The 26,680-nt window shown below is 41.0% G+C and overlaps 1 protein-coding gene across 6 annotated transcripts in view; it reads left to right on the top strand.

The window, feature by feature from the left end:
- SULF1 (sulfatase 1) overlaps positions 1 to 26,680 on the top strand; it is a 110,566-nt gene that overhangs the window by 36,510 nt on the left and 47,376 nt on the right. For 5 of the 6 annotated variants that reach the window (XM_076329587.1, XM_076329582.1, XM_076329583.1 and 2 more), the window contains 3 exons: positions 8,667 to 8,726; positions 9,049 to 9,283; positions 14,919 to 15,158. In XM_076329587.1, coding sequence (XP_076185702.1) covers positions 9,112 to 9,283; positions 14,919 to 15,158 — 412 coding nt within the window. In that variant the 5' untranslated portion in view covers positions 8,667 to 8,726; positions 9,049 to 9,111. Of the gene's footprint in view, positions 1 to 8,105; positions 8,189 to 8,666; positions 8,727 to 9,048; positions 9,284 to 14,918; positions 15,159 to 26,680 lie in introns of those variants that run through there. The other variant, XM_076329584.1, reaches the window with a different exon arrangement.

Raw genomic sequence — 26,680 nt, 5'->3', positions numbered from 1 at the left:
TATTGAAGAGCCTGCAGGAGGTTGTTTTAAGGAGGTGAGGAATCCTGTTGAATCCAACACACATATTTATTTTGCACAGCAGACCACACGTATCAGGGTCTAAGTAAGCACTTGGACACCTGATTTGGCAGTAAACTCCATCAGTTGTATTCCTTGCTCATATTTGCTGCCATTCCTGTGCAAAACTTTTTTCACCTGGTAGGACATGGCTCTCGTAATGCTCCTGGCATGGGACTGAGGCCACGTGGAGATGACTTTCTCAGTTTCCCCATGGTGGGTCAGTTGCAGGTCACCCTGGGAATCCCCCCAAAGCGTACGCAGGTGTGTGCTTGAGTGGGGACTGTGGGACAGCAAGGTGACGGGAGGCGAGGGGACTGGAAGGATTACTGTGATAGCAGACACAAGTCCCCGGCATTCCTGGGCTGGGGCTGTACCTTGTGCCCCCCAGGTAACACAGCTTGGGGAACACCGGGGGCCTCCTGATTACAAAGGCGATTAAAAGTAAGATAGATAGCAGGGGTGATGTGCTTCCCGGCAGTGCCTCAAGTCAGTGCAACTTCCTCGCTGACTAGTCTTTATGGAAAAGGATATGAAGCATCTGTTTTTTGTAACAGATTGTTTTGTTTGGTCTGACTGTTTACTATTATTAGTAGGCTGGTTTCTCTATAGTACAGGTTTGTCAGGGAGGAACTTATTTAAAAACACATTTCTTGGTCTGTCAAGGAACTTTTACATGTATATCAGTGAAGGTAAAATTTTTACTGTGCCAGGACTGGAAAAGCTGCTTGACAAAGAGAAGCAACCTAGTAAGGAAGATCTTGCTTAAAAAATGGTACGCAGGACCTGATCCATTGAGTCTATCTTGGTAGTCCTATTAAATTCAGTTTGAACTTACTGAGGGCAAAACTCATTTGAATATAATGGGACTACTAAAAAAAAAAAATTATTAGGCTTGGTCTCCAGACCTGGAAGTGAAAGAGAAAGTCAGCAGATACCATATGCAGTCTGTAGTGGATCTACATGCATGTAAGCACACTCACTGTGCATGTAAGCACACAAAGTACTGACACTACAAATAAGTTCACTTTCTGCACTGTAGTGTAATAGAGTAAGTTTTTCAAAAACACTTGCAGGAACTGCCTGACTCTCCTGGTTAGCCAGGGGATGGCACCTACCTAAAATCCTGTGGTGTTTGTGAGAAGTCCATCCTTCTGTGTTATAAGTACATCTGAGATCCTCTCCTAGGAATACAGGTGCTCCATCTGTTTACATACATACACTTATATAGATTCATACTGCCAATTCCTCATGCTTCAGTCCTTACATAGACTCCTCTGGTCCCCATGAGCTCCCGTTGCTTCCCTGTGCAGTCAGCAAGGAGAGCGGCCGGAGCAGCCATGCATTAGTCTCAGCTTCCACCCAAGACCACCCACCCACATGACTGCACAAGCTACCTTAAACTCTCCCTGTGATAATGGAGGTGTGTACATTACCATGAGGAAATGGGCATGTTCTCTGTCTTCTATATATGTAGATCCATACATATTCTGTGCCAAAGATGCTGTATTCATATTCAAGCTAATCCTGTCCATTTATTTAGGAAAACAAACTGTTTACCAAACAGAAAATCAAAAATCCCTCTTTCAAAGAGAGTTGCGGATCTTTGAGGGGAAGTAAACATGTCTAGGAAGGAAGCTTTTTAAATTGAAAGAGTTCTCTATCTAAAGGAGATGTGAAAAGCTATGCTCTTGCACAGTTTCTAAAGCCAGTGAACTTAAATAGGAACTTAAAGAAACATGCAAACTGTGTTGCTGTTGTTCACCTCTGTGATATGACCTCCCAACTCAAGACTACTTACTGGATCACTGAACTGTCAGTGTGTTATTGTACGGTATGTTTTCATAATGCCCCACACTGCTGAAGTGAGCAGGGATATAGCAAAGGTATGTGGTTTTAAAATGGAATTTTAAAATTACCTTAAATTCCTTCATACACAAGGGTTACTCTTTATATTTGAAAAATACTTGGAGTCTTTTAGCAATTATATTACCTGGTAGCTGGAAAGCCACTTTTTTTAAAGAATAAAAAAATCTGATATCAGAAGCCTGTTTGGAGCCTAGTGCACATCTAATTATCTTTCTCAGTCTTAATTATTTAGCAAGTGCTAATAAATGGCATGTATCATGACACTCATGTTTAATAAGCATATAAATTTAATTGATTTTTTTCCCTCTCTTTGAAGACTCACAGACACGGAATTCAATCACAAGGCAATGGCATTATAACTTCCAATATAACATCAGGTTTTAATAAGCCTCCTGTTTGCTGCACACATGTGCTTAAGACTGCCTGGAAACCAAATCAGCAGAGAAAAGGGATTACTTTAGATTACTTTGAAATGTGCATTGTTTGAAATGGCCTCTGGTGACCAGCTTTCATGAATGGCTGATTTTACTTGTGGGGCACGTCATCTGGCTCAATTATACCAGGGTCTTTTGTATGACAAGTGCACTTCTTGGCTGTGTTGAAATATGAAATTCTAAAACAAAGTAAATCAGATGGTGAGAAATAAATTTAAGTAACTGTATTTTATTAGAAGTTTGTAATTTAGCAGCAGGCACTTCTTACTGCAAAATATGTGGGAATTTTCTTTTAAAACTTTCACGGATTTGAAGTTCATATAAAAATACTGGTTTTAATTTTCTTTAATGTTTTGTTCAACTATACTAATAGTGTTAAAATCAAAGACATCTTTTCCTTTTCTCAAAGACAGATAATTTCTTCTACCATTATGTATTTTTAAAATGTTATTGGAGTTTGTTGTTCTACTCTGACATAGGAAAAGTTGGAAACTTTTACCTACTAAGAATATCCCTTAACCTGTACAAAGTTATAAAAGTGGGTTAGCAAGTGTGTATTATACTTTCAAGTCACTGCAGGCTTTTTCCTTTCCTGTCTGTAACTGTTTGTGAAATTACAATGTAAAAACGTAATATAAGGTTATGATTCTCCCTGCCTGCAATTACATTAAATTATAGTTGCTTTAAATTAATCTAGCCTGAGGCACTGATGATACATCATTATAATACACAGATTACATTTGGAAGGTGAGCAGATAACTGACTGATTAGTAAAGTGTGTTGGAAATCCAATAGGTAGTGATTAGATTAGACCCAAATAGGAACTACATTCTTTGTGTTCACTGTAAATCCTACTCTTTACAACTAAGATTAGGGGATTAACCTTTAAGAAGAGATGGTAGGTCTTGCTTTCTCCTGACTTCTGCTGTACTATAAATGTGTTTCCCATGGCTGCAGGCTCGATATTCCCACAGGAAACTGACCCGCAGATTTATGTGGTCGTGCCTGGTAGTCTGAGATTGCAGTGTTTGGCTTTTAAATACAAGATAGAAGTGTAAGATGTGACAAGAGCATTAACATTACTACACTTAAAACAGTCATCTGTCAACAGCTTTTTCCACTTAAGTGCTTCACTGTATTAGTGAAATTGAGAGTTGTTATTGTTGTCGTTGGGTGTTACAACCCTCTAGTCATGAAGGCAATATGATTTAAGGAGAGATTTAAGACTTCTGAACTGCTAGGTTGCTTTGGTGCAGATGAACATCTCTCCTCCCTGACCTTTTATTATGTAATCTCAATCTGTCTGCACAATCTCCATGAAATTACTAATCATCTCATGAAATTACTAATTTTGTTGGGTCTCTAAGCACACACCTGCTATGGTTCAGACTATGTAGTCTTTGAGGGGTCTACCCACCCTTTGACATAAACATCAAAGATGATTCACAGAAGCTGTATATGTGTGGCTGAGAAAACCCCTTTCACTCCCTTTCACCTTGGAGTTTCCATGTATGCAAAACATTCGTGAGTAGAGCAGCATTGCTAAGCAGACACATTTCACTTCAAAGCAAAGAACTGAAAATAGTAGGCATAAACCACTGAATCTGACCTTTGCAGGAGCACTGGTGGGTGAAGCTACCTCCAGTTAACATGATGCCAATGACTGATAGTGATTTCTGGCAGTATGAGCAGACTGAGAGGTTTTTGAAATGCCACTGACCAAGTGCCCACCAATGTGACCAACCTCCAAGGTCATATTGGAAATGAAAAAATGCTGTCAATAGCAGAATCCCTACCCTGCTTTTTACAAATAGTCAGAATTCTTGTTGTCCTTTGCGTCTCTATTTTTCTTATGGAGAGTCTGATTTTAAGGAAACAGATAATGCTGGGGTCATATTCCTGTGAAAACATTCATCAAAGTTAAAACTGTCAAGTCAGCAGGTCACAGGTAAAATACGTAGAAAGATAATGCTCCTCTGCTTGGGGTGAGGAAGGAAAGCTCATTTTCTCGTGGTGATTGATATCTAAGGTTTTGTTTGTTTGAGAGGTTTTATCCATTTATTTATCAGAGAAACCTGTAAGAAGTTATCCAAGATGTTCTTTTGCATAAAGGAAATGAGGCAACTTATAACTTGCAATGACAAGGCCTTCTGCTTCTTTTCTGTGCTTTTGATATATTTTTTTGCAAGTTCCTAGTACTTGTCAGCAAATCTCAAAAATGTCCTAAGTAGCAAAATGTTCATTTGTGGACTATATCTTAATTATATACAACTATGTCAATTTTTGGAGGCAGGGAAATCTAAGTACAGAGAAATAATCATTTGGATACCGGATAGTAATGAGGAACAAAACAACCATAAAATTGCTACCGCATTAGGAGTTTCTTGATTTAGGATCCCTGTGGTGCCTTATCTTCTCAATTTGCTGGGCACATTTATTTTAATATCAGGGGGAAAGAAACCAGAATTCTGGTTTTCAAGCTCCACAATCATGGTCCACATTATTATTAGTATTATTATTATTACTGCTCTTTCCTTTATTGGTCAGAGTTGATCCATTTTTGTTTCTAAGGAAAGGCCGCTAGAACAGCGGGCCTTAGCCTATGACTTTGGATAATGTGATGTCCTCAATGTTCATGCTCAAAAGAAAACACCAACGTTGTGGTGCAGAGAAGACAAGGTTGCCTGCCTTTTGTTACCACTTGGTCATGAATTACTGACGTGGGGCACTGCATAGCCCATGGTATTGTGGACAGACATATGTCCAGTATCCTTACTCATAATCCCCACATTTGAGTTCAGATTTACAAACAAGAAATAAATCTGTTCATGTAAGTCAGATTCCCTATGCAAGGATATGTGGAAGCCACATTTGTAGAATATTAATTATGAAGAAGTCCATACATCTTTAAAGCTTATAATGGAGTATACTTCTGGATACTCGGTGCCCTGTTTCATAAACAAAGTGTATGATTCTGGACAGATTTTTATTGGCCAAACACAAAATGGCACTTTAAGTGAACATAGTAAAAAATGTAGACATGAAAACAAAGTGGATTTTCAAATGGAAAATGGTCTTTTTTCAAAACTGGCTGTCTTTTCTTGTGTTCCAAATTAAGCACTTTCAGCCAATGCACTGAAAAATCTTAAACACTTCTTGGCCAAAATGAATATAAAATCTACGAATAGTTTCAAAAGATACTATTCTACCTTTTGTTTTTCTTCCTAGTCACTGAAAGATATTCTCTTAAGAGACCAAGAAATAAAGTCCTCCTAGTTTTTATGCCACATCACATGAAGTGGCACTGTAGACTTTCTTTGCAGTGCCCTGCCAATGTAATTCAAGTTTCACGGGTAATTAATTCTCCATGCCAACGAGTCCTTGAACTGCCTGTTATAATACCAGCAGCATAGAACCAGCTAAAGATCCAAGTTTTCAGATTTTATCCCATGAAAGGTGAGTACAAACTATGAATTTGTGCTCCTGTGAGAAAAAAAAAAAGAATGAAAGAAAAAATTACATCCAGATGAGGAAAAATATTTTCTTTGGATTTCTCTGGTTTTATTTATTTACTGACTACGTTTCAGTTGTCATAGGTGTGTTCTATAGGAAAAAATATAATTTCAATTTTCCAAATAGCATATATAGAAGTCATGATCAGCACTTGTTTATTTGGCTAGAGAAAAGCATTTTATAGTACTGTCTTGATTTCTGAACACTGCACAAAAAAATTTAAGTTTACTTCCCCATGTGAATTCGGAAAGGTCCCTTTTAGAATTTCTCCTATTTTCGCCTATTTCTCAAGACAAATTACAGTGTCTGTAGGGGCACTTGTAGACTACCAGACAGTATCCAACACAAATACTGCAGCCTTGTCTTCCCTATCAAGCCTGTATTTTGACAGTTTTCTTTACTTCATTTCCTTCTAGGACTGGGAAACAGGCTGTAAGAGGACAAGTTGTCAAAAATCACCTTTTAACAAAGATTTGTCGTATGCAAAACTGAAATAGTTACAAGCAATAAAAGGTGGCATTACTGTGCTCTTGTGCAAGAACCATTCAATGAAACTTGGAACATTAATTTTATATGTGTAGATCAGTCTTGATATTTTCCTTTATCCATCAAGAGGAAAGAATTAGGGTTAGAAAAGAAACACTTAATGCCCTTTTTCCTAGAAAAGAATTGCTTAAGGTGGCCCTAACTTGCTAAAGCAAAAGGATTTTTTAAAAACTAACTAATATAGCCCAAAGAGGGTGAAATGAAGAATAGTTGTTAATGTTCGTTTGGATTAGTGTAAATTTTATTAGCACTGAGGTGTAATTGTCAGGAACTTGCAGTTTCGTACTGTGGGGGATTATTCAAACACGTTGGTGCCAATGTTTGCTCAGTGCAGTCAGGATGACTGCGCTTTCTGGGTCAACATTGTCTGAAAAAGTTTGCTGTACGATACAACTGAGGTAAGAAACTAAACATTGAGTCTCACTTCACGTAGCCTTTCATGCTTTGTGAGGTGAGTCAAAGTTTTGCTATTTAAAGATCAGACATTTAGAGAAATTGTATTTCTGCTTTTGCACCAAAAGCATGTGGTGTCAGAAGGCTGACTTCTCACGTAACCCCATTCTTTGGGGGTTTTTGTCCACTTTTATGCGACTTGGAACAAATACATGGAAATTGAAGTATTTTTAAAAGTCAATCCAGACTAATTACACACCTCCAGTCTACTTACCTGAATGTTGTGTAATCACCGAAATAGCGTTTAATGTTAAATGCCGATCCCCTGTATTGGCTTTGCAGTGCTCTAACGTTAGTCAGAGGCTGGACTGTTTGCTGGTGCAGAGACAATGAAAGACAGGATTTCTCTGCAACAGACACTTGGATTTTCCTTTTAAAGACGTTCACACTCTTCTGGTGTAATTACAGCCTGCCAGAGTGAGGAGCATGAAAGTGTTTAGCTTGTGAAGCTTAAAATAAAAGGTGTATGTGAAAACAAGAACACGATCCTTTTTCTAGCAGTCCAGCACCAAGTCCCATCCCCTCCCTCTCCTGTGGCTTCTTCCCCTGAAATTTAGAGCACCTTCCTATTAATGCATTTTTAGGTGAGTGACGGGGCCCTTTTTGTCTTCTGTGTTGCTCTCATTCAATTATTTCTGCTTATTAATCTGTTTGTAGTTAATGTTGCATGTCTGAATACGAAGTCTCAGGTGTGGGTGCACAGATCATCTCGTGAATTATGCTGCAGTCTAATTATATATTGTGCACCCCAGTTCCCATGCAGGCTTCCCCTTGGGCAGACCTCTTGAATGTTCTTGGGCTTGGGTGGTTTTGTGGGGTTTTTTTTATTGACCGATGTCACCGTGCTTTATCCATAGTCCCAAAATAAAAACAGAAGAAATGTATGTGGCAGGTCAATACCCTGGAGGCAGCAGGCATGACTCCGTGGTTTCTTTCCCACCCCCTTCCTTTTTGCCCCCAGATATCCCCTCCCTTCCCTGGTGTAACAGGATGGTTTTGCAGAGCTTCAGTCAGTAATGCCAAAAATGTTAAAGTGTAAGCGGCTACCCATTCCTCCCCGGGCCAATCAGTCATTTTCAGTCGCAGGTTTAAATCTGCTGCAGCAAAGCCAAGCCTCTGTGCTTGCATCAGGTCTTACAAAAGCAAGGCTGTTTGACTGACAGGCACGGAGAAGGGGTTCTGATAACGTACTAAGCCGAGTCTGGAAGCGGAGTATCGAGGACAAGGCTGTGCCAGAGGTACTGTGCATTATGGATGAGGCACTCAGGTCCGTCGTTGATTGACTGAGGGACAGTTACGCTCTTTCACAATGCTGGGTAAGATCATCTGGACTGTCACTTAATATGAGCTTTCTTGTCAGTGGGAAGACGACTTTTCACTCAGTGTTCCAATGCAGATTGCAAATGATAGCCATGCTTTCCCCTCTGCTTTGTAAGGCTTTAGTTGCTCATGCAGGTGAGTTAACCTAAAATAACTTTATCGCTTGCCAGGTGCCATACGCTGGAATTAACTTATACTCCCAGAATCTCAGGCTGACTATAACCATTGGAAAAGCACTTGCATTTGATGACATAATATATATGTCCTTTATCTCCAGCAGCCAAGGTGCCATCTAACCGCTGCGTAGGTATGGTATTAAATTAAGGAGGTGAGCTGAGGGGAATGAAAATTTTTTCTACTCTTTTCTTTCAGGACAGAGAAAGAAGCTGTAACAAACAGTTCTGGAGACTTTGAAGCACAGCCACAGTGCTGAGGTCTTTGACTGACAAGCCTTCTGCTTTCTTCTTCTTACAGGGCTCCTCCTACAGATGTTCTGAACACGTCTGCATCCCAGCAATTTTTTACTGCGCCCAGGTACTGAATGTAAGGAACAAGCTGCATAAAAAGAAGCGTGGGGTGTAGAAGAAGGAGCACTGTGAGGAGTATATCAGAAGTCATGCCTATACAAAATGCAGGCAGTGGCATGACTTCAAGCAAAAATTATTTGAGAAAGCGTAGTTGCAGAATGACCGAGTTTATTCTTAGAAAATGACAGAATAAAGCTCTTATTCAACAATATGGCTTATAATCATGTTAAATGGTATGTGTCAGGCTTGACTTCCCTAAGTGTCATCCTTTCACTGTGTGACTGGGAGTTTATTTACTGCTTGAACAGAATTTCTTTTCCTCCCTACAGGTCTTGAAAATTAGAGCTCAGGCACTTTTGGATCAGTCTTTTCATTGAAATACTGGAACTACTATGAAGTCTTCTTGGTTTGCACTCATCTTGGCAGTGCTCAGTACTGAACTGTTAACAAGTCACTGTTCCACTGTCAAGTCCCCGAGGTTCAGAGGACGTGTGCAGCAGGAGCGAAAAAATATCAGACCAAATATCATCCTTGTACTCACAGATGATCAAGATGTGGAGCTAGGTGAGAAATAATTGTTATTTGCTACTTTATTTCATCACGTGTCTTTCAGTAATTTCTGCCAAGCAGAAAGTACTTTAAATTCAGAGAAGGTGCTGGTCCTGGAACAATATCAGAATGTGGGACAAGTTTGGGAAATGAGTTAACAAATATTATTTAATAGCATTCATCACATTTAATTACAGACTTTAGGAAATACATGCTTATCAAAATCTGCCATGGAAGGCTTTTGTCACCACCATAAAAGTATTTAATAATACATGCAAGGATATACAGGTAAAAAACTTGCATCAAAACCCCTCTTTCACTTTATGACTTTCTGTAGCATTTAAAAAGTTGAGCCTTATGAGATTAACCTTTCCCTCAGTGATGTATAGGTATCTATATTCTCCACATATTTGTCACATGCATGTATGTCATCTGACATGTTTATGCACACAGAAAAACTGGTCTGGTTTCAGGACATAAGCTTAATATTTCTATGAGTTATTAAAATGCTTAAAATCCATCTGCTTTAAAACTATGCTATATGTATAAAAATAAGATAGTTTTGCTTTCACAAGTATACTAAATATCTGAGCACAACCTGGACATACCAGCCAGAAGTGATTATCACATATTTTTCTCAGGGTGGAAAAAGTTAAAACACTTGGATGATGTTCCAGGAGGCCTTTGAATGTTTTCCATTAAGTAAGTTAGAAAGATATTAATGGTAGTTATGCATATAACTGATTTTTTGGTTCACTGCCCAGAGCAAAAAATCAAGGAGAGAAAGAGGATCATTTTAGGTTACCCCCAAGCAAATATTTTAGTTTTGGGGGTGGGAGGTAAGATCAAAAAGGTGAAAAAATGGCAAATCAATTTGAAATTAAATCTTGCATTCTTAGTGTTTTTTAATGGGATATGTTTTTAATAAAAGTATAGTGAATTTCTAAACAAAATGCCATATGACATTGAAAAATCAAAATGCTTCATTCCAGAAAACTTATACCAAAATTGTTCATTTGTTCTAAAATCACGTACTTTCAGCGAGAAAGTTGTGGACAAAAAGTGGTCTAGATCTAAAAGCAATTCTTTAGTTGCTAGCATTTTTGTATTTGTCATGATGCAATAATAATTTACATAGTCCTTCAGGGTTGTGAGAACATAATTAATAAACTATATTTTGTGACTGAGAGTTAGTGCTTTTATGCAGCAGAGCTCCAAGACCAGGCCTTTAGATCTGAGCACAGCTTATCTTTTTTATTTCTCACTCTTTCAAATGTCTGCTCTGTTTAGCTGTGCTGCATAATGAATGACTGTTCCCAGCTCTATTTTTGGCCTAAAATACAGCTATTACAATAGGAATGCATTTCTTCTTGATAGAGTCATTCTGAAAATTTTGTTTAAAGGGTCAAGTCATGTCTTCCTTTTTGTGATCCAAAAGAGCCTACTTTCTCCAGGGCACCGGGGAAGGTAGGTCAGCAGAGACATTCTCTGAACAACGTTACCGACTTGCTGTCTTCAATCTTGCAAGAGGGTTTGCAAGTGGCGAAAGAGCAGGAAGGATGTGGCAAGCCACTTTGTTCATACTGTGGAGCTCCTCTCTTTGAAAGCTGCTCTGGATGTTTGCAGGGCGCTCTGGCTCCTATTAGCAAGCAGTTGAGCAATAGCCTGGATGTGTATGCATTCTCACTGCATTGAATGAAGACACAGGTTTCCCATTTTCATAGATCATTTTGCAGGAAACAGGATTCAGCCCCAAGACTTACTGTACTGCATTATTTGCACTTCTATTAATAAATCATTCTGCTTATCTGAAAAGTGAAGCCATACTGTTTTCCATGTGTGAATTATCCCCTCGCCCTTCAGTGATTCCTGAGAAAAATCTTGTTTCCCAAAGGTCAATGGGAAGTAACACTTTCTGCCACAAACAGAAAAAAGCTTAGGCATTGCTATCCAAAAACCACAAGACTGAAAGTCTCTCAGTATGGATTATTTGCTATTGTATTCCCAGCACGAACATTCCTAATAGCTCTTCTAAATGAATGCTTGAACATAAAAGCATATAAGGTACGTTATAAGCTTCAGTCAGGAAGAATTTGTCTCCAGAGCATGTATAAGCATTGAACCAAAATATTCAGCTGTCTGAGTGCAAGTGATAGACAGGGGAGTTATCCAAAGTAAAATTTGCAAGAGGCAGGGAGCTTGCATTTAGTTAGTGCTCAAAGCATAGGAGTATGCACATCTTCCTATTGATCTGCACCATCCATCTGAGTTTTGCATTCTGAATGCAAAGAAGTTCAGCAGAGCTGCTGTCTCATTCAGCTTATCAGATAAAACCCACAAATTGCTCCACAACTCCAGTCAGTTCCTATCTATGCTGGGAGGAATGTGGCACAGAGGAAGATATTACTGATCAGCTGGTGGATGGCAACTTAAGCGATATAAAGCAGCCTGGCCCACAGCTCTTGAAGAACCTCGGCAAATACTTGGGCCCAGAAGCTGGGAAGTGACTGGTTAAATTGTGCCTCTGTGCCCTTGCTTTCCCCCACCAAGATCCTGAGGGTAGAGAAATAACTGCCCAACACTGAGGCAAATGGGCATCTTGCTCAAGGCAAAACACCAGCTCCCAGAACCCAGAACTGCCCAGAACTACTGCCCCCCTGCAGACAACATACTGCTGCTCTTCAGGGCAGTGGCCCCAGCTCCCACTGGGGTCAGGTCTGTACTCTGTTCAGGCATTAGTACAGGTATTTCCAACTTTTTGCTCACTCTTTAGTCTCTTCCTCTGTCCTGCAGATTCTCTATCACTTGCACACATCAGTACCTCAAATCATGATCCCCCCATCATTCTGATAATCCTCACTGTGAATAATATCTTGCGTAATGTCAGAAAGGAGTCAAAACTAATGAATACGTTGGTAGTTCCAGTGTTTCTAACCCAGAGCCCTTTAAGATGTCAGAGAAGTGGGAAAAGGTTAAAAAAAAAGAGGGAAAAATCCATCTGAGACAATTACTTTTTTCTGTACCCTTGTTTACAGCCTAATGCGCCACCCAGTGAAATCCATACAAACCATGCACTGAGTACTGCAGTGGGTGAAGAGATCACAGCATCATCTAGATAGATCATACCTGGCATAATTTGCCTGGTTTGATTTCCATCGTCACTAGAACTTTCGAAGCACTTAACAACATAAGCTGAAAAAATGGGGATGTGTGCTGAGATCTGCGAAAGTCCACCACCTTCCTGGGGCCTTGCATCTAACCCAAATAAAGACAAGGTGGCTCTAGCCATCCCTTTGTAGAGATGTCCACCTGTGTTACGCCTGGATGAAAATCCATAGCAACTTTAACACTTGTTACGAAACCTTCGTTACCAAACATATTTCTTGATATATGAGAATAGACTGAGAGGTGACACTGAATTTCTTGCCTGACAGAACTTGCTAACTTCTGTGTCCAAAGTGGCTGTTCCCAGTTATCTGGTTCCCCTCAGGTGCTCCCCAATCAGTCATGTAAAGCACGAGTGTCCTGCTGTCAGACAGCGCCTGAGTACGTGTGCCCTGAAGACTGTGGGCCAGATGGTAAAGAGCACAAGCTGTGAGGAGAGCTACAGACAGCAAAGGATTATAATTTATATCAGCAAGTTTTATCTCCTGCTTATGTTTTGTTTTCCAAATGAGGAAGTCTCACCTGCTTTGAAGTGCCTATTCCAGAATTTCCAGAGGGGCTAAATCTATTATCAGTGTCAGTAAGTGCATACCTGGAGGAAAAACTTACTCATAAACAGCAGGTTTGCAAGAGCAGAGGGCTGACCAAGCAGAGGAATGAGGAAGTGCTCTAACAGCTACTCATTTATAATGCACAGAGGCATGAAAGTGCACATCAGGTCTGCTGCTGTTACCGTGCATTAGTGTACCTGAACAGAGCACTTTCCATCTGAGAACCTACCAGCACTTTACAGCTGAGCTCTCAGTAATAAACTGTGACATTTCAAAAATGGGAGAGCTATGGTAAAAACAAAACAAAAAAAAAACAAAAAAAAAAAAAGAAAAAGCCAGCCTGGGGTCCGAGATAAAGACATGTAGAGTGAGGATGTTCTCTCATTTGACTTTTACTCAACAACTCAGTGAAATGCTCCCACTCATACAAATGGAGACCTTTGTGTTCACGGACCTCTCAGTTACTCTCCTACTTCTCTGTATCTCTGAACACACGGGTTTTGCCTGTATTGAGTTCAGGAAAGCATGAATGCAGATGCTCTGCATTTAGAAAAGAGGGTCTGTGAAAGAGGAAGAGTCTAAAATTATGGTGACTTATATGCAAGGTATTAAATGTATCCTTAAAGACACAGACATTGGTGCTGCACCAGGAAATGCTGAAGAGCTAACCGCCTCTTCCTTTTTTTCATCAAACAATTTTGATGCAAAAGATTTCATAGTCAGCACTGACTCCCTAGCCCCAAAATAAAACAGAGCATGCTTAAGTTTAAATAGTAAAATCATTTGTAAGATTTTACTGCTTACACCTAAAGTTGATCCTCCTTGGCAGTTTTGTGGCTTTACAGACATGTCTTTCATATTCAAAAAAATAATTTTTTTAATTTGGTTTTCAAGTGACCTAAACAAAACCACCAAGAAAAACTTTTATTGTATCAATGGAACCAATGAATTTAAATTTAAGCCCACTGCTGTCAACTGTGTGAAATTAACTGTGAAAACAAAGGAAAAAAAGAAAGTAGAATTCCAGAAACCTCTTTTTACCATCAAAATTGTGCACGTATTACAATTCACAAACGTGTTTCCTGGACACATACTCCCATATCCACAGTTCACCCTCACCTTTCAATCTCTGCTCTGTTGGATAACAGAAAGAGCAAAGTTTGACAGCTGTCAGCAAACACTGACAGACCCTATCAGGAGCTGGTCAGTCTTTCTGCAATCTGAAATCTGCAAGCCCTGCCTGTCTCACCTTGTTGTTCATGAAGAGGTTTTGAAGGATACAAAAAATGTCTTTGTTCTTTAAACTGGATCAGTACAGTTTCTTGAGAAAGGTGCTGAATTTTGCCAATATTTTTTGCATACAAATCCACCCCCAAAAGCTGATTTTGAACATAGTGCTTCAGTATCGGAGCCAGACATGCTGATCCTGCATCCAGAGAAACGTCCCTCTAGAAAAATTTTCTCTCTCTTCTCCCCTATCTCTCCCTCCCTCCCTTACTTTCTTCCTCTCTCTCGTTCTCTCTCTCTGATTATCTGATAAAATGGAAAGAATTGTAACACATAATTGCTAATCTCAGAATTTTACATATTTTACTGTCACATTGACTAATGATGTAGTCTGTGTAACATACTGTTTTCCTAAGCAGTGTTTGAAGAACTATTGATCTATAAATTTGATACAGCTCTAAAGCTTTAACATTGTATTTCTAGATTAGTCTGTATTTTAATTTTGTTTTGAAGCCTGAGAAAAATATTTTTGGTGACATAATAAAAATCTTATGTTTTCTCCTAAAATTACCTAAGCTACAGAGTAGTACAGACTGATGTCCAAAGGCAAGCTAATCACTGATACTTTACTTTTAATGGCATAGTAGCAGCCAATATATTCTAACTATTTTTTGCAGCAGAGTGATAATCAGTACCTCTTATTGCAGGGTCCTTACAAGTGATGAATAAAACCAGAAGGATTATGGAGAATGGAGGGGCTTCTTTTATCAATGCATTTGTAACCACCCCGATGTGCTGCCCATCGCGTTCCTCCATGCTGACTGGGAAGTATGTTCACAACCACAACATATACACCAACAACGAAAACTGCTCTTCTCCCTCATGGCAGGCTACTCACGAGCCACGTACCTTCGCCGTGTATCTCAATAACACTGGGTATAGAACAGGTAAGAGACAAATCAACAGTAGTTCTTTGTTTAAGGTGAAGATGACAGATATTCAGCAATGGGTTTCGAATCACTGTCTAAAATGAAGTGACTATTGTCCCAAATTGGGTTTACAGAGCAGAGATTTACTGTTACGGAGAGGGAGGGTAGTACTCCCTGCTGGTCCAGATCCACAGCTAACGGCCATGTAAAGAAACTCACTTGTAATGGAGCAGCATATTTTCACCTTTGGATGTCCCAGGTGGGAAATAAGCTGTTGGGCAGTTACACCTAGTGCGAAAGAGGTGCATTTTAGTGGCATTGTGGGTCTGAACTGGCAGTTCCAGCCATGATTATGGTCAGTATTATGGCCTGCTTGTGGACAGCTGCTAACAGTTATGGAAGAAGATGTCGGGGCCAGGCTGGCGACTGCTGCCAAAGACCTCACAGGAGCGAAGTGCCTGTCATGGGAGTGAAACAAGGTGAATGGTATAATTTAAACTTTGCCATGGGGTGATATTTCATTTGCATTTTCTGAAAAGGAATAGAAACATGCCTTTAAGAAGGATTGTTCTGCTGTGCACCAGTAAGATTTGATAGTTTTCTTGTAAATTCCTGGTGGTTTTCCGTAGTCAGGAGATCCCTTTCCTGTCTACAAAGAACTCTTCTTATTCCTCCCGTCTGCGCTTCAGCCTGATGTAAAACCTGATTCATTTCTGCATCACCTATCCCCTAAGATTCAATCTGTAGACGCGTTAGGCTCCAGCCTGACTTCCCCTTTGCAAGGTACAGGAGTTGTGCGAGGTCATCAGGGTGCAATTTGTCCAGAAGTGTCATTCGACTACAAAGACTCCCCTTTACAGGACCAACGAGGCACCGAACTCGGTGCCAACTGCGTTCCTTACAATGTAATTGGCAGCAAAGAGATTTTTCTCTATTAGCGGCTTAGGCACAAGAACAGATCGCTTTCAAAACATATAGCAGGCGAATGTCTCCATGCTGTCTGCTTGTCCTAATTCTCTTAATGCTGCTATATCCAATGCCTTAAATTTATCTGTTTGCTATCTTTTCTTCACCACACAGACAGCTCACTCTTTTTTCTTCTCTCTCTCTGTATCTGTAGTTTTGGAGAGCTTCTGCATCCTGTTTAAAAAGCAAAAACAGACAAATATTTAACTTCTTTGGACCTGGTGTTGGCTCTGACACATGTGCTGAATAGTACTTCAGTCTCTATTAAGCTGGTTTCAGTGAAGTTGCCATCTGAGTACAGCTCTGCTAAACCTGAGTAAGGGTCAGCATCAAGGCTTTGGAAAAGAAAAAGAGGGGAGAGAGAATTGACAATATCTGCTAGATTGTCGCACTGCTAAAAAAGGTGCTGAATTCACCCTAAAACATAAGCTTTGTCTCATGGTTTATGTCTCAGAAATCCTTTCTGCTTGATCTATGGCTGCTTCATGTGGGACCTGGCTTTCCCGTTCTTAAAAAAGTTAGTACCTTACTGATTTGTAATCTAATAAATGCACTACTAAATGCCTCATGCGTAAACTGGATAGCTCTGTCACTAGCCCCCTCTGCCCTTCTGGGGGTAAACACTCTGCTTTGGGTGTATCTTCTACACTGGCTTGTATTATGAAGGCATGTGGAGATGTCTACTAAATGCAGACTTGGCCCTATTAAATGGAAAGGAAAAAGGGGTCAAAAGAAAAGGAAAAAGAAAACAATCCCTTTCCAAAGGCAGGCAGAGAGAACATCAGTCCTAAAACTGTCAGGGTAGGTGAGTTTTAACAAGGGGCAGGAAGGAGAAAAAGGAAATGGAAACAAATGAAAATACTTGTATGAAACTCTGATTCTGACCAAGGTACATTGTTTGACCCTATAATAATATCGCCTCAAAGAATTTATCCATTTACTCCTTGCAAGATGAACCTACCTTCTAATTACCCCACAATTATTTTTTTAAGTGGCAGCTTAATTAACAGCAGATCTTATAATACATTTTTCAAGGACAGTGTTGCCTCATTAAAAAGTCATCAAAAGTCCACTAACCAACTAATAATCTACACTTCACAGCTAGAAAGTTTAGTAAAATTGTAATGACTCAAGAATACCTGGGAGTCAAGAATAATTGGGAGTGGAAAAGAGGGAACTGGGGAGAGAGAGTGGCTACATGCTACATAGACTAGTCATGACTCTGTGCTGATATTGAAGACGCTGTGAGTATTTACCCTGTGCATTTCTACATGTTTTGAGAGGAAATCAATATCCTCCTCAATGGGAAACTGAGGTGGAGAAAGAGAAGTGAGTGACTCAAGGCCACTCGCAGTTTGGTAACAGTCCTGATGAGGCACTGGTCCAGAGAGCTCCAGTCCAGATGAGACAATGTGCAATACATCCAACCTGGTTCTCTGTTTGAAATGATGAGGATTTAGCTCTCACTTTTTGCATAGGATCAATTTATTATATAAGTCGGTGGAAATAAGGGGCTGGGGGAGTGTTTATATAGTGTCCTTACTTCTGTTCACTCCAAATAGTTTCCAACATCTATAAAGCATCCGCTGTCTAAACCTGCCGCAGCCTTAATTAAACCCTCTATAGTGCAATTGATCACATGTGGACAGACTGCTTATGAGGGGAGTCCTGCTGAAGCTACGAGGACTCCACGCAAGCACAGCAGGCCATTTAAAGAGAGGTCTGAACTGTGCTCTAATAAACTGCGGTCATAATTAGAGCCCACTGGGAAAACCTGGCAAAGAACAGAATGTTTTTTTCTTTCCTTTTTCTATTTTACTCTTCTACTCCTGTTCTACTCTGATGTGGCCTAATGGAGATGCTGCATTTCATGGAAACATCCCTTTTTGAAGATTATACGTCAGTGCTAAATCATAGGCAGGAACTGTGCTGAGTGCTAGCAGGGCAGACAATATTCAGAAACAACACTGCCAAACCAAAATCACTTTTGCTTCTAACTATCATTAAAAAAAATCCCAAAACAATCAACAATGTTTCGATGTTTACAGTTTCCCTTACTCACAAGCTGTATGCTAATGCAGCAATGAGTCAACTGCACAGCTTCCTGATTGTTGAAAGTCCACAAAATTGGTAATATTAAACTAGAATTTGTAGGAAATAGCAGGGAAGACACAGTAAATAGGTAGAAAGAGAAAACAAAGCAACTCTGGAGAGCTTCAGAGACATGAGACATTTGTTTTAATTACATGGGCTCCAGCTGCTCATACTGGGGAGGAAAAAGGGTCACTCTGTAATCACTTTCAAATTTTGTGGAAATTGTGATAAAAGCTTGAGAAGCTTTCTTTCATCTCGCAGTTTTTAATGTCAGCAGACATCCCTTCAGCTGTTTAGATTCAGAAATTTTATTCAAAGGTTATTAGATGGAGGAGTTACAGATTTTGCTTTGTGCTTTCCAAAGTATTGGCTGGTTATTTGCTCTTCTTTCAGTCCTCCCTGCGGTACTGTTGAAGTCTCTTACTTTCTTTACCTTCTACTGTTCTGTCCCAGCCCTACAGCACATAGCCTTGCCTCTCAGATGTGCTCTTTGGTGTTGTCAGTTCACACTGCCATTCACCTACACAAACACGAAGGAAAACTCCAGGAGTGCCCTACCTCAACCTTGGCTTCCTTTAGTAAGAAAGGAGGATTGTGCTACATCTTAATAACCGAGCAGTAGCCGAGCATTATCTTAGTATTTTAGAACAGAGAGCCATGCCAGCAGCACAGTCAATATCCAGGACACATAAATGCAACAATCATTTTATTGTTAAATAGTGTGTCACATTTTGTATACTGTGGGATTTTACGTTTTTACCAGCTGAAGTTTCATCCCTTTGCAAATATGAAGAGAAACGTAAGTTTAAAATTCTCACCCTGACTTAACGTGTATTCATTCAGAGCTCTCTCTGCTTAGTGTTACTTTATTACCCTCTAATCCTCACTCCTCTCAGCCTTCACAGCCAGCGTAACTGTGCAGGAGACAACAGGAGTCTGCCCTGGCTCAGCGATTGCTGACAGCCTCACAGCAGCACGCCAAACCCAGGACCAGGCTCTCACCTTATGGAGTCCCACCTGAAAGAATAGAGATCACCAAATTAGGCAATTCTTTGCTTACATTTTTTAAAATTGTCTTTGGGAAGATGTATTTCCCAATATTTTTTTTCTTGCTCAGAAGTTTCAACCGACCAGAATAACATTCAGGATTCATGCATGCAAGTGTCCTGACAGCATTCTCAGCCTTTTGTGGGGCAAAAATGGTAACCTAGCAAAGTTAAGCAACTTGAATGTTAATTTCTAAATGCTTGCATTTGTAAAACTCAAAACTCAAGAAGTGACTGGACATCAAGATGTCACTATCTGGCATGTTTTGACATGAGTCGCAGACTTCTGTGTAGCGATGAACAGAAATGTTCACTAGCTTGACATCTAGTTAATATGTTCAACAGTTCACGTCAGCTTCTGATGCGTGTCAGTTGACATCTGTCACTTACAGGTACATTTCTTAGTGTAGTGACCAAAGAACTAATAAAATGCCGAGATGACGAGACTGAAAGCTAAGGAGTATTTAAACTGTGCACCATTCCCTTCTGACACACAGGGACAAGTTAATCTTTCATAAAGGGAGCAAAAGCTATGCCTCCTGAAGGTGTGGGCAGACAATACGTTTCCTCTGGAGGCAAAGCCAGTGTGTTTCCTGTTCACAGCCTTACAGTACAATTCACTGCCAGCACACACTATTTTTAATCTGCATCGTTTCAGTGACCTAATTTGTATCCTGCCTCGTGCACCCTTTCAAAACCGAGAGGGTGACAGAATATGATATAGGGGTGGGAATGAGTGAGCAGGGAATGAGTCCTGGTTTTCAGAATATTTCTAAAGTGAAAGTAAAGAAAGAGACAGAGAGAGTAAGGAAAGAGAGAGAGAATACAGGCTGGGGGATGAAGGGATTGAGAGCAGCCCTGCCGAGAAGGACTTGGGGGTACTGGTGGATGAAAAGCTGGACATGAGCCAGCAATGTGCGCTCGCAGCCCAGAAGGCCAATCGTATCCTGGGCTGCAGCAAAAGAAGCGTGGCCAGCAGGTCGAGGGAGGGGATTCTGCCCCTCTACTCCACTCTTGTGAGACCCCACCTGGAGTACTGTGTCCAGCTCTGGAGCCCTCAGCGTAAGAAAGACACGGACCTGTTGGAGCGGGTCCAGAAGAGGGCCACGAAAATGATCAGGGGGATGGAACACCTCTCCTATGAAGAAAGGCTGAGAGAGTTGGGGTTGTTCAGCCTAGAGAAGAGAAGGCTTCGGGGAGACCTTATTGCAGCCTATCAGTACTTCAAGGGGGCTTATAAAAAAGATGACAGCAGACTTTTTAGCAGGGCCTGTTGTGACAGGACAAGGGGGAATGGCTTTAAACTAAAGGGGGGTAGATTGAGACTAGCTATAAGAAAGAAATTTTTTACGCTGAGGGTGGTGAAGCACTGGCACAGGTTGCCCAGAGAGGTGGTGGATGCCCCATCCCTGGAAACATTCAAGGTCAGGTTGGACGGGGCTCTGAGCAATCTGATTTAGTTGAAGATGTCCCTGCCCATGGCGGGGGGCTTGGACTAGATGACCTTCAGAGGTCCCTTCCAACCCAAACTATTCTATGATTTTATGATACTAACTCCAAGCATCCAGGTTCTTTCTTAATTAGTATAAAAGAGGCTGGGCAGCATCAAACATAATTTAACTTGTAAATATTTTAAATAATTAGAAATATGTCTCACTTTTCAGGATAAAATTACACTTTCAGTCAAACTAAGAAATGTATAAATAAAAGTGAAATATGCTGAATATATTCAACTAGTCCGCAAAAAGTGAAATGTAGAAGAGGGAAAAGGCTGAAAAGGATAACATGCAGGATTTTCTAGTTCTATGGTATCATGTGAAGTGAATTTTTTTTTGGTTTCTGTCCAGGACCTCATCAAAAACCACAGCATGTTTGCTTACTTATGCTTAAAACAGAATTCTGTGCTATTAAATATTGCACAGAAAACCGTACACAAAAAGATTTTTAGCAAGTTTACGTATTCATACCCGTACGAAAATCTGGGTAGAACATTGTCTGTGCAACTATTTCATCTCTCTTGTTCATGTGGCCAAATGATAGTCTTTATCCACATAATAACATATCCCTTTTTGGAGGGTGAAATTTCCTCGGTTTAAAAACATAGACCAGTTCTATCAAGTGGCCTGATGCCAGCGTCCGCATCAGCAAGGATGGAGGTCCCAGATCCCCTCTGCAAAACTCTACTGCTTTCTTACTGAGTTACTAAGCAGAGTGGGTTTTTATCACATATACGGGGGCTGGGGATGGCAGCTATACGTTTTCAGATGCCTGCTGAAAGGAAGGTACCAGTGAGACTCACAAGTCCTTTCAGGCATTGTTGCGTCCTCCCCACTGTCCTAAAGCACTTCTGGCTCCCTTCATCCTACGCAGTTAGGCGGAGCAGTCTCCACTCTTCAGTTTTCTCATCCCAGTTTTCTGGCCCTGCAAGACCTCACCTCGGCCTCTGCTCTGAGCCTTGTCCCCCAGCCTGTCTGTCCTCCCTGTTTCCACCCTCCCTCCCCTCCTGGGTCCAGTCAGTCCTTGACAGACACGTCCTGTTCCCACCGCTTACTGTTAGCGATCTCCTTTTCCAGCCTGATCAGCAAATCTGCTTCTCCCATCCCCCTTGCTTTGTCAGTCAGCTTCTTTCTCCTTTCTGCACTCACTGTCCACTTTCTTGGTTGACATTGCCAGTCCTGGGCCCCCGAGCCCCCACTGCTTTCCCCCGCTCTCAGCTCCTTTACTAGATCTCCTGCCATTCCCCAAACTGCTTGTCCTTATCTGGTCACCTCCTGCCCTCTGCATTTCAATCAACTTTCTCCCACCTACTGACACCACTCACAGGTGGACAGGGAGTAATGTCCCGAGATGCCCAGATCTCCAGCACAAGCAAACTACAGGGTTTTTTTCAAAACTGAGCAAAATTTGGACAGATTTTCACCAGGATGATAAAAGATGCCTCCTTTACAGAAAGTCCATCATATCTTTGACAGAGTTTGTGCTCTCAGTGCAGAGCATGGACGTGCTATCAAATGAAAGCTCGCATAATTTTTTTCAGATGTTAAATGCAATTCCTTTTTCATTACTGCGGTTCTCAAAGATGGCTACTGTTCGGGCTAAGAAGTTTCAAAAAATTCAGCCTGAGGCAGGCATCCAGTGTGGAAAATTGTAGTCCAAGTATGAGAAAGTTATAAGCAACTGAAAACAGGGTCTTCAAATGAGAACATCAATACTGGAAAGTGCTACCAGCTTGGCCCATAATACAGGCTTTGTTAAAGACATCACCCAGGCTAACGATTGCTATATCGAGTTATAGGCTAATGCCATTTGCAACTGCTGAGTTATAAAATCTTTAATGCTCTTTTTGGTTACAATGGTAAACCTGGCAGCAACTGGGAAAGACCCACAAAGCTAGAGAAAAAGTAGAAAACCTCAGGTTTTCTACTGCGGTTAAGTTACAAGACTGGGAACTGCAAAACCTGAATAATATTCTTGGTAATGCCACAGGCTTCCTGCGTGACTTAGGTCAAGCTGAAGGTTAACCTCTTGGTGCCTCAGTTTCCTCACTGTGTTTTTGGGACAGTGCTTATTTCATTTCCTAGGCAGTGCTGGCATATTGAACTGGCTTTCTGCACTTCAGTGACGTGATACACTAATCCTCTGTAATTTTTCAACGGAGGGGAAAAATCAAACTTCTCGGGTTTGAATCTATCGCTTGCATAATGGGAAGAAAGCAAGGAGGAATTTACTGGAATAATCCGGAAGCTGCAGTTTTGTTGGGCTCTGTCCCCAGAAGCACAGAATCACTGTGTGTCAGCCCTGAAATGTCATATAAACAGTGCTTCACAACTCCTGTAAATGGTTTCCTGACTTTGTTAAAGGAAGTGGGATGTCTGCTTAAAGCTCTTGTCTGGGTCACGGTGACTAAACCTTACTGCAGCATGACTTTTTAAAGTTTGGGTTTGTTTTAAATCGGAAACGTTCCCATAAACCTCAACAAATAACAAGGACGCAGAACATAATATATGTCCTTTGATCCATGGAAGTGCAGAGATGTCTCGCCAATAGATGTAGCCCAGTTCACCTTTACACTAATCCACTAATGCTGACAGGAGTTAGGGGACTAATTCTATTGTGTAATACTGTAAACGTTAGTCATAAATGCTTGTAGAAAATACTGGGGAAAAAAGTACTGGGAATTATGAGAATTTGAATCCCATTCAGCTATAAATATCCTGGCTTCAAACTCCAGGGAACCCCTGAGTCAAATTCTCCTTGTCTTGCACCCATTGGAACTTCCTGGATCTCTTGGTCCAGTTCAGGACTCATTAGCTAATTGCTAAAGGGAAACCAAAAACCTGTATTAAAGCACCTATTCATATTAGGTACCAAATATGTATACTCTGCAGCCACTCCTGAGACACATAGATGTGTGTATAACTGTTCACCATGCCATGTGTTGTTGTTTGCATAAACTTAATTGAACATACTCACACAGAATACAATTATTCTGATATACTAAGCTACTCTACATGTGATTAAAAAATAACAATGTGTCCTGGGAACAGTTAGCAAAACTGCCAGAATGCAGATAAAAATTGTCTTATTAAAATGCAAAAACTCAGCATTTATCTTTCCTGTTATCCCTGTGGGGGCCATTACATGCAATAATGAAAAGATGTCCCTTGAAATGGCATTACTTTTTAATGAGGCTTTTACCCATTGAGTCATAATCTCCGTTTTATTAATTACAAGCAGAAATGGCTTCCTAAACCCTGTAACTGCTGAGTGCAAGCAGCTTCTAAAGCTGATCATTCCAAGTCAGTACTCACACTTGGGCAATTCAGCAAGTGTCAGGCTACAGCTAAGTTAAGGATGTGGGTTGACTCTACTAGCCAAGCATGTGAAGATCCAGCAAGGACATTTGCACATCACGGTGTCAGCTCCTGGGCAGTTCTGTGACATGTTCTATAGCGCTTTAATTGTTTACAATCCTCTGGTTGACAAAAAACAACTAGGACATCCGTCATGATTACTTGCTGATTATTATTTGGCCCCATGGACACTACTGTGCTTTCCTTTTACTGTGGCACTTGTCTTTATTCAGAGTGTGAGGAGCCAGGCACTAACTGCTGGTGCTGGGCTCCAGCTCTGACTCACTTGCCCTATCCCATACTCAGTGGTACTCAGAAAATCCCACGGTGAAGGGACTGAACTCTTGTGTTTCAGTAAAAGCCTTGCTTTTCCCTTCATCTCTCTAATTACTCATATCATCCTGAGCTTTTGACCAACAAACCACTCTTGGTTAAAGCAATTTGGCAAATGTGATCCATTATCACGGCTACCGCTGCTTCTACTAGTATTCAGTACATTTGACATGGGAACTGCTTTATTCTACAACAGGGGGAAACATCTATCTCTGCAAACTGTCACTCAAGGAGCGGCTTAAATCTTGACAGCTCTGAGATTATTTTTATGATAAAATACTAAATCATTGCCAACACAAAGGTGAATGGTTCAGGCTGTCAATCCAAAGTCTCATAACATGCACCAAAATATGGGGTTCAGGGGGCCAAAGGGGAGCTAACAAAACATTATTAAAGTTGGAAAATTAAGTAATCTAAAGCAAGGAAATTCCAAGATGAATTGGCCCCCACCAGCTCCAAGCCTCCTTTTCCTTTTCTAAATTCAGTTTACCTTTTCTTGCCCTTATGCCCCAGGTCATTTCATCTCTGCATTTTACACTGGTGGCTTTCTCTCAGGTAATGCCTGAATATCAAAAGAGAGAGGAGAGAAGGAGAGAAAGAAGCTGACTGTTCTGTTTTAGTGCCAAAACTGAAACTGTGGGCACTTTCTCAGGTCCATAAAGGAACACCCTATGGTGACATTAAACTGAGAAGCTGTAGTAAGTCTTTCCTGATCATCTGTGTGTTACAGTTTTTCAGAGCTTGACCATTTTGAGACAGATTTTCATAGCCACCTCTGTTATTTACAAAGGCACTACATCAAAACCTACAGACACTAGAACTTCTTAGAGAAAAGCTTGCCAATGATTTTAAATGGGAAAACTCATTTATTTTTCCCTAGCCTTTTTCTTGGAAATTGCTGAGCTCTTTGGCTAAAATGTTCCATAGAGCAAAATGTAGCCTGAGTCAGATAGCATGGAAACTATCATCACTAACGATTGAAGTTTGGCAAGACTAAATAACAGAGTTCAGGTCTCAGTCAATCTTAATTATAGGTGGGGCTATCAAATCATCCTACATGATAAATTGCCATAACTTCCATTTCACAGCTTGAAAGCCTCTGATCTTTGTGGGAGGCAGGTTGGCAGTAGAGTCCTTTACAGATGAGCGCAGCACACAGAGGTTCTCCAAGGTCATGCAGTAGCTGCTGATGGATCTGGGATGGCATTCAGGAGGGCTGACCTCAGATCTCCTCTGTAACCATAGACTGTCCTTGATTTTGTTTGGCTCAGTAATGCTTCCTCTCTCTTGGTCACATCACTCTCCCATACTTTTCTTCACTGTTGTCTCTCTCTGGCTTCTCTTCCCCTTCTCTTTCCTTGGCTTCCTTTCCCACAGTATTTCAGCCTTTACCCTTATGCTTTCCCTGGACATCTGACTCTCTGAGAGTTTAACCCAGTTTGGCTGCCTTAGAGGAGAGGTATGGTTTCCATTCCGGGAGGCAACGGTGCTGGGCACGTATTCACCTCAAGCTTCTTGACTTCTGGTTGGCCTCAGGAGAAAAAAGGAGAGCGGCTGGGTTGCTTTCTGAGTGGCTGTGAGAAGAAGAGCTGGAAGCCTGGTCTAGTGTCTGTAGGACTTGTTTATATGTCACATTCCACGTGATATAGGAAAGTAACATTATATATGACTGTAACCTCTGGTTAGTGACAGTTGGCAGTTGTATGATCCGATTGCACCATGTTTATGTTGCCTCAGGCAAGTTTTAATTATGAACATTTTGATTTTTCCACCAGTTTTCCCAGGAAACTCACCATGCCCACATCAATCAGATCTGAATTATTTAAGCCCTTCCACAAATGTGCTTTTTTGGTTAGGTTGAATGTGTCTAGGTTGAATGTGAGGTTTTCCAAAGTGATTTCATTTCCTAGTAGGAAACAAGTGTGGGGGTTTGACGTGTGTCTCAAAGCCCAGCTGAGGAAGTGACGCTGGGCAGCAGCTCTCCACGGGCAGGCCTGGCTGGCCGAGCCGGGGCCGGCAGCGAGGGCAGGAGCGATGTACCACGAGGGGTGCAGTGAGGTGGGCAGCTATCACCCAGAGGAGCTCTGTCCCTGGAAAGGGAAAGGTCTCTGTCATTCCCCCCTCTTCAGGGGTGTCTTATTTTGTGAGCACCGGGTGTACCTTTGTGCTGACTGCTGGGGACACGGGCGACAGAACCTCCGGCACAGGTGACCCTCCAGGGGCTTGTAAACCTCAAGAAAATTAAACA

Source organism: Aptenodytes patagonicus, chromosome 2, assembly GCF_965638725.1.
Source record: "Aptenodytes patagonicus chromosome 2, bAptPat1.pri.cur, whole genome shotgun sequence".
Taxonomy (NCBI): domain Eukaryota; kingdom Metazoa; phylum Chordata; class Aves; order Sphenisciformes; family Spheniscidae; genus Aptenodytes; species Aptenodytes patagonicus.
This window is presented reverse-complemented; position numbering and strand designations above follow the sequence as displayed.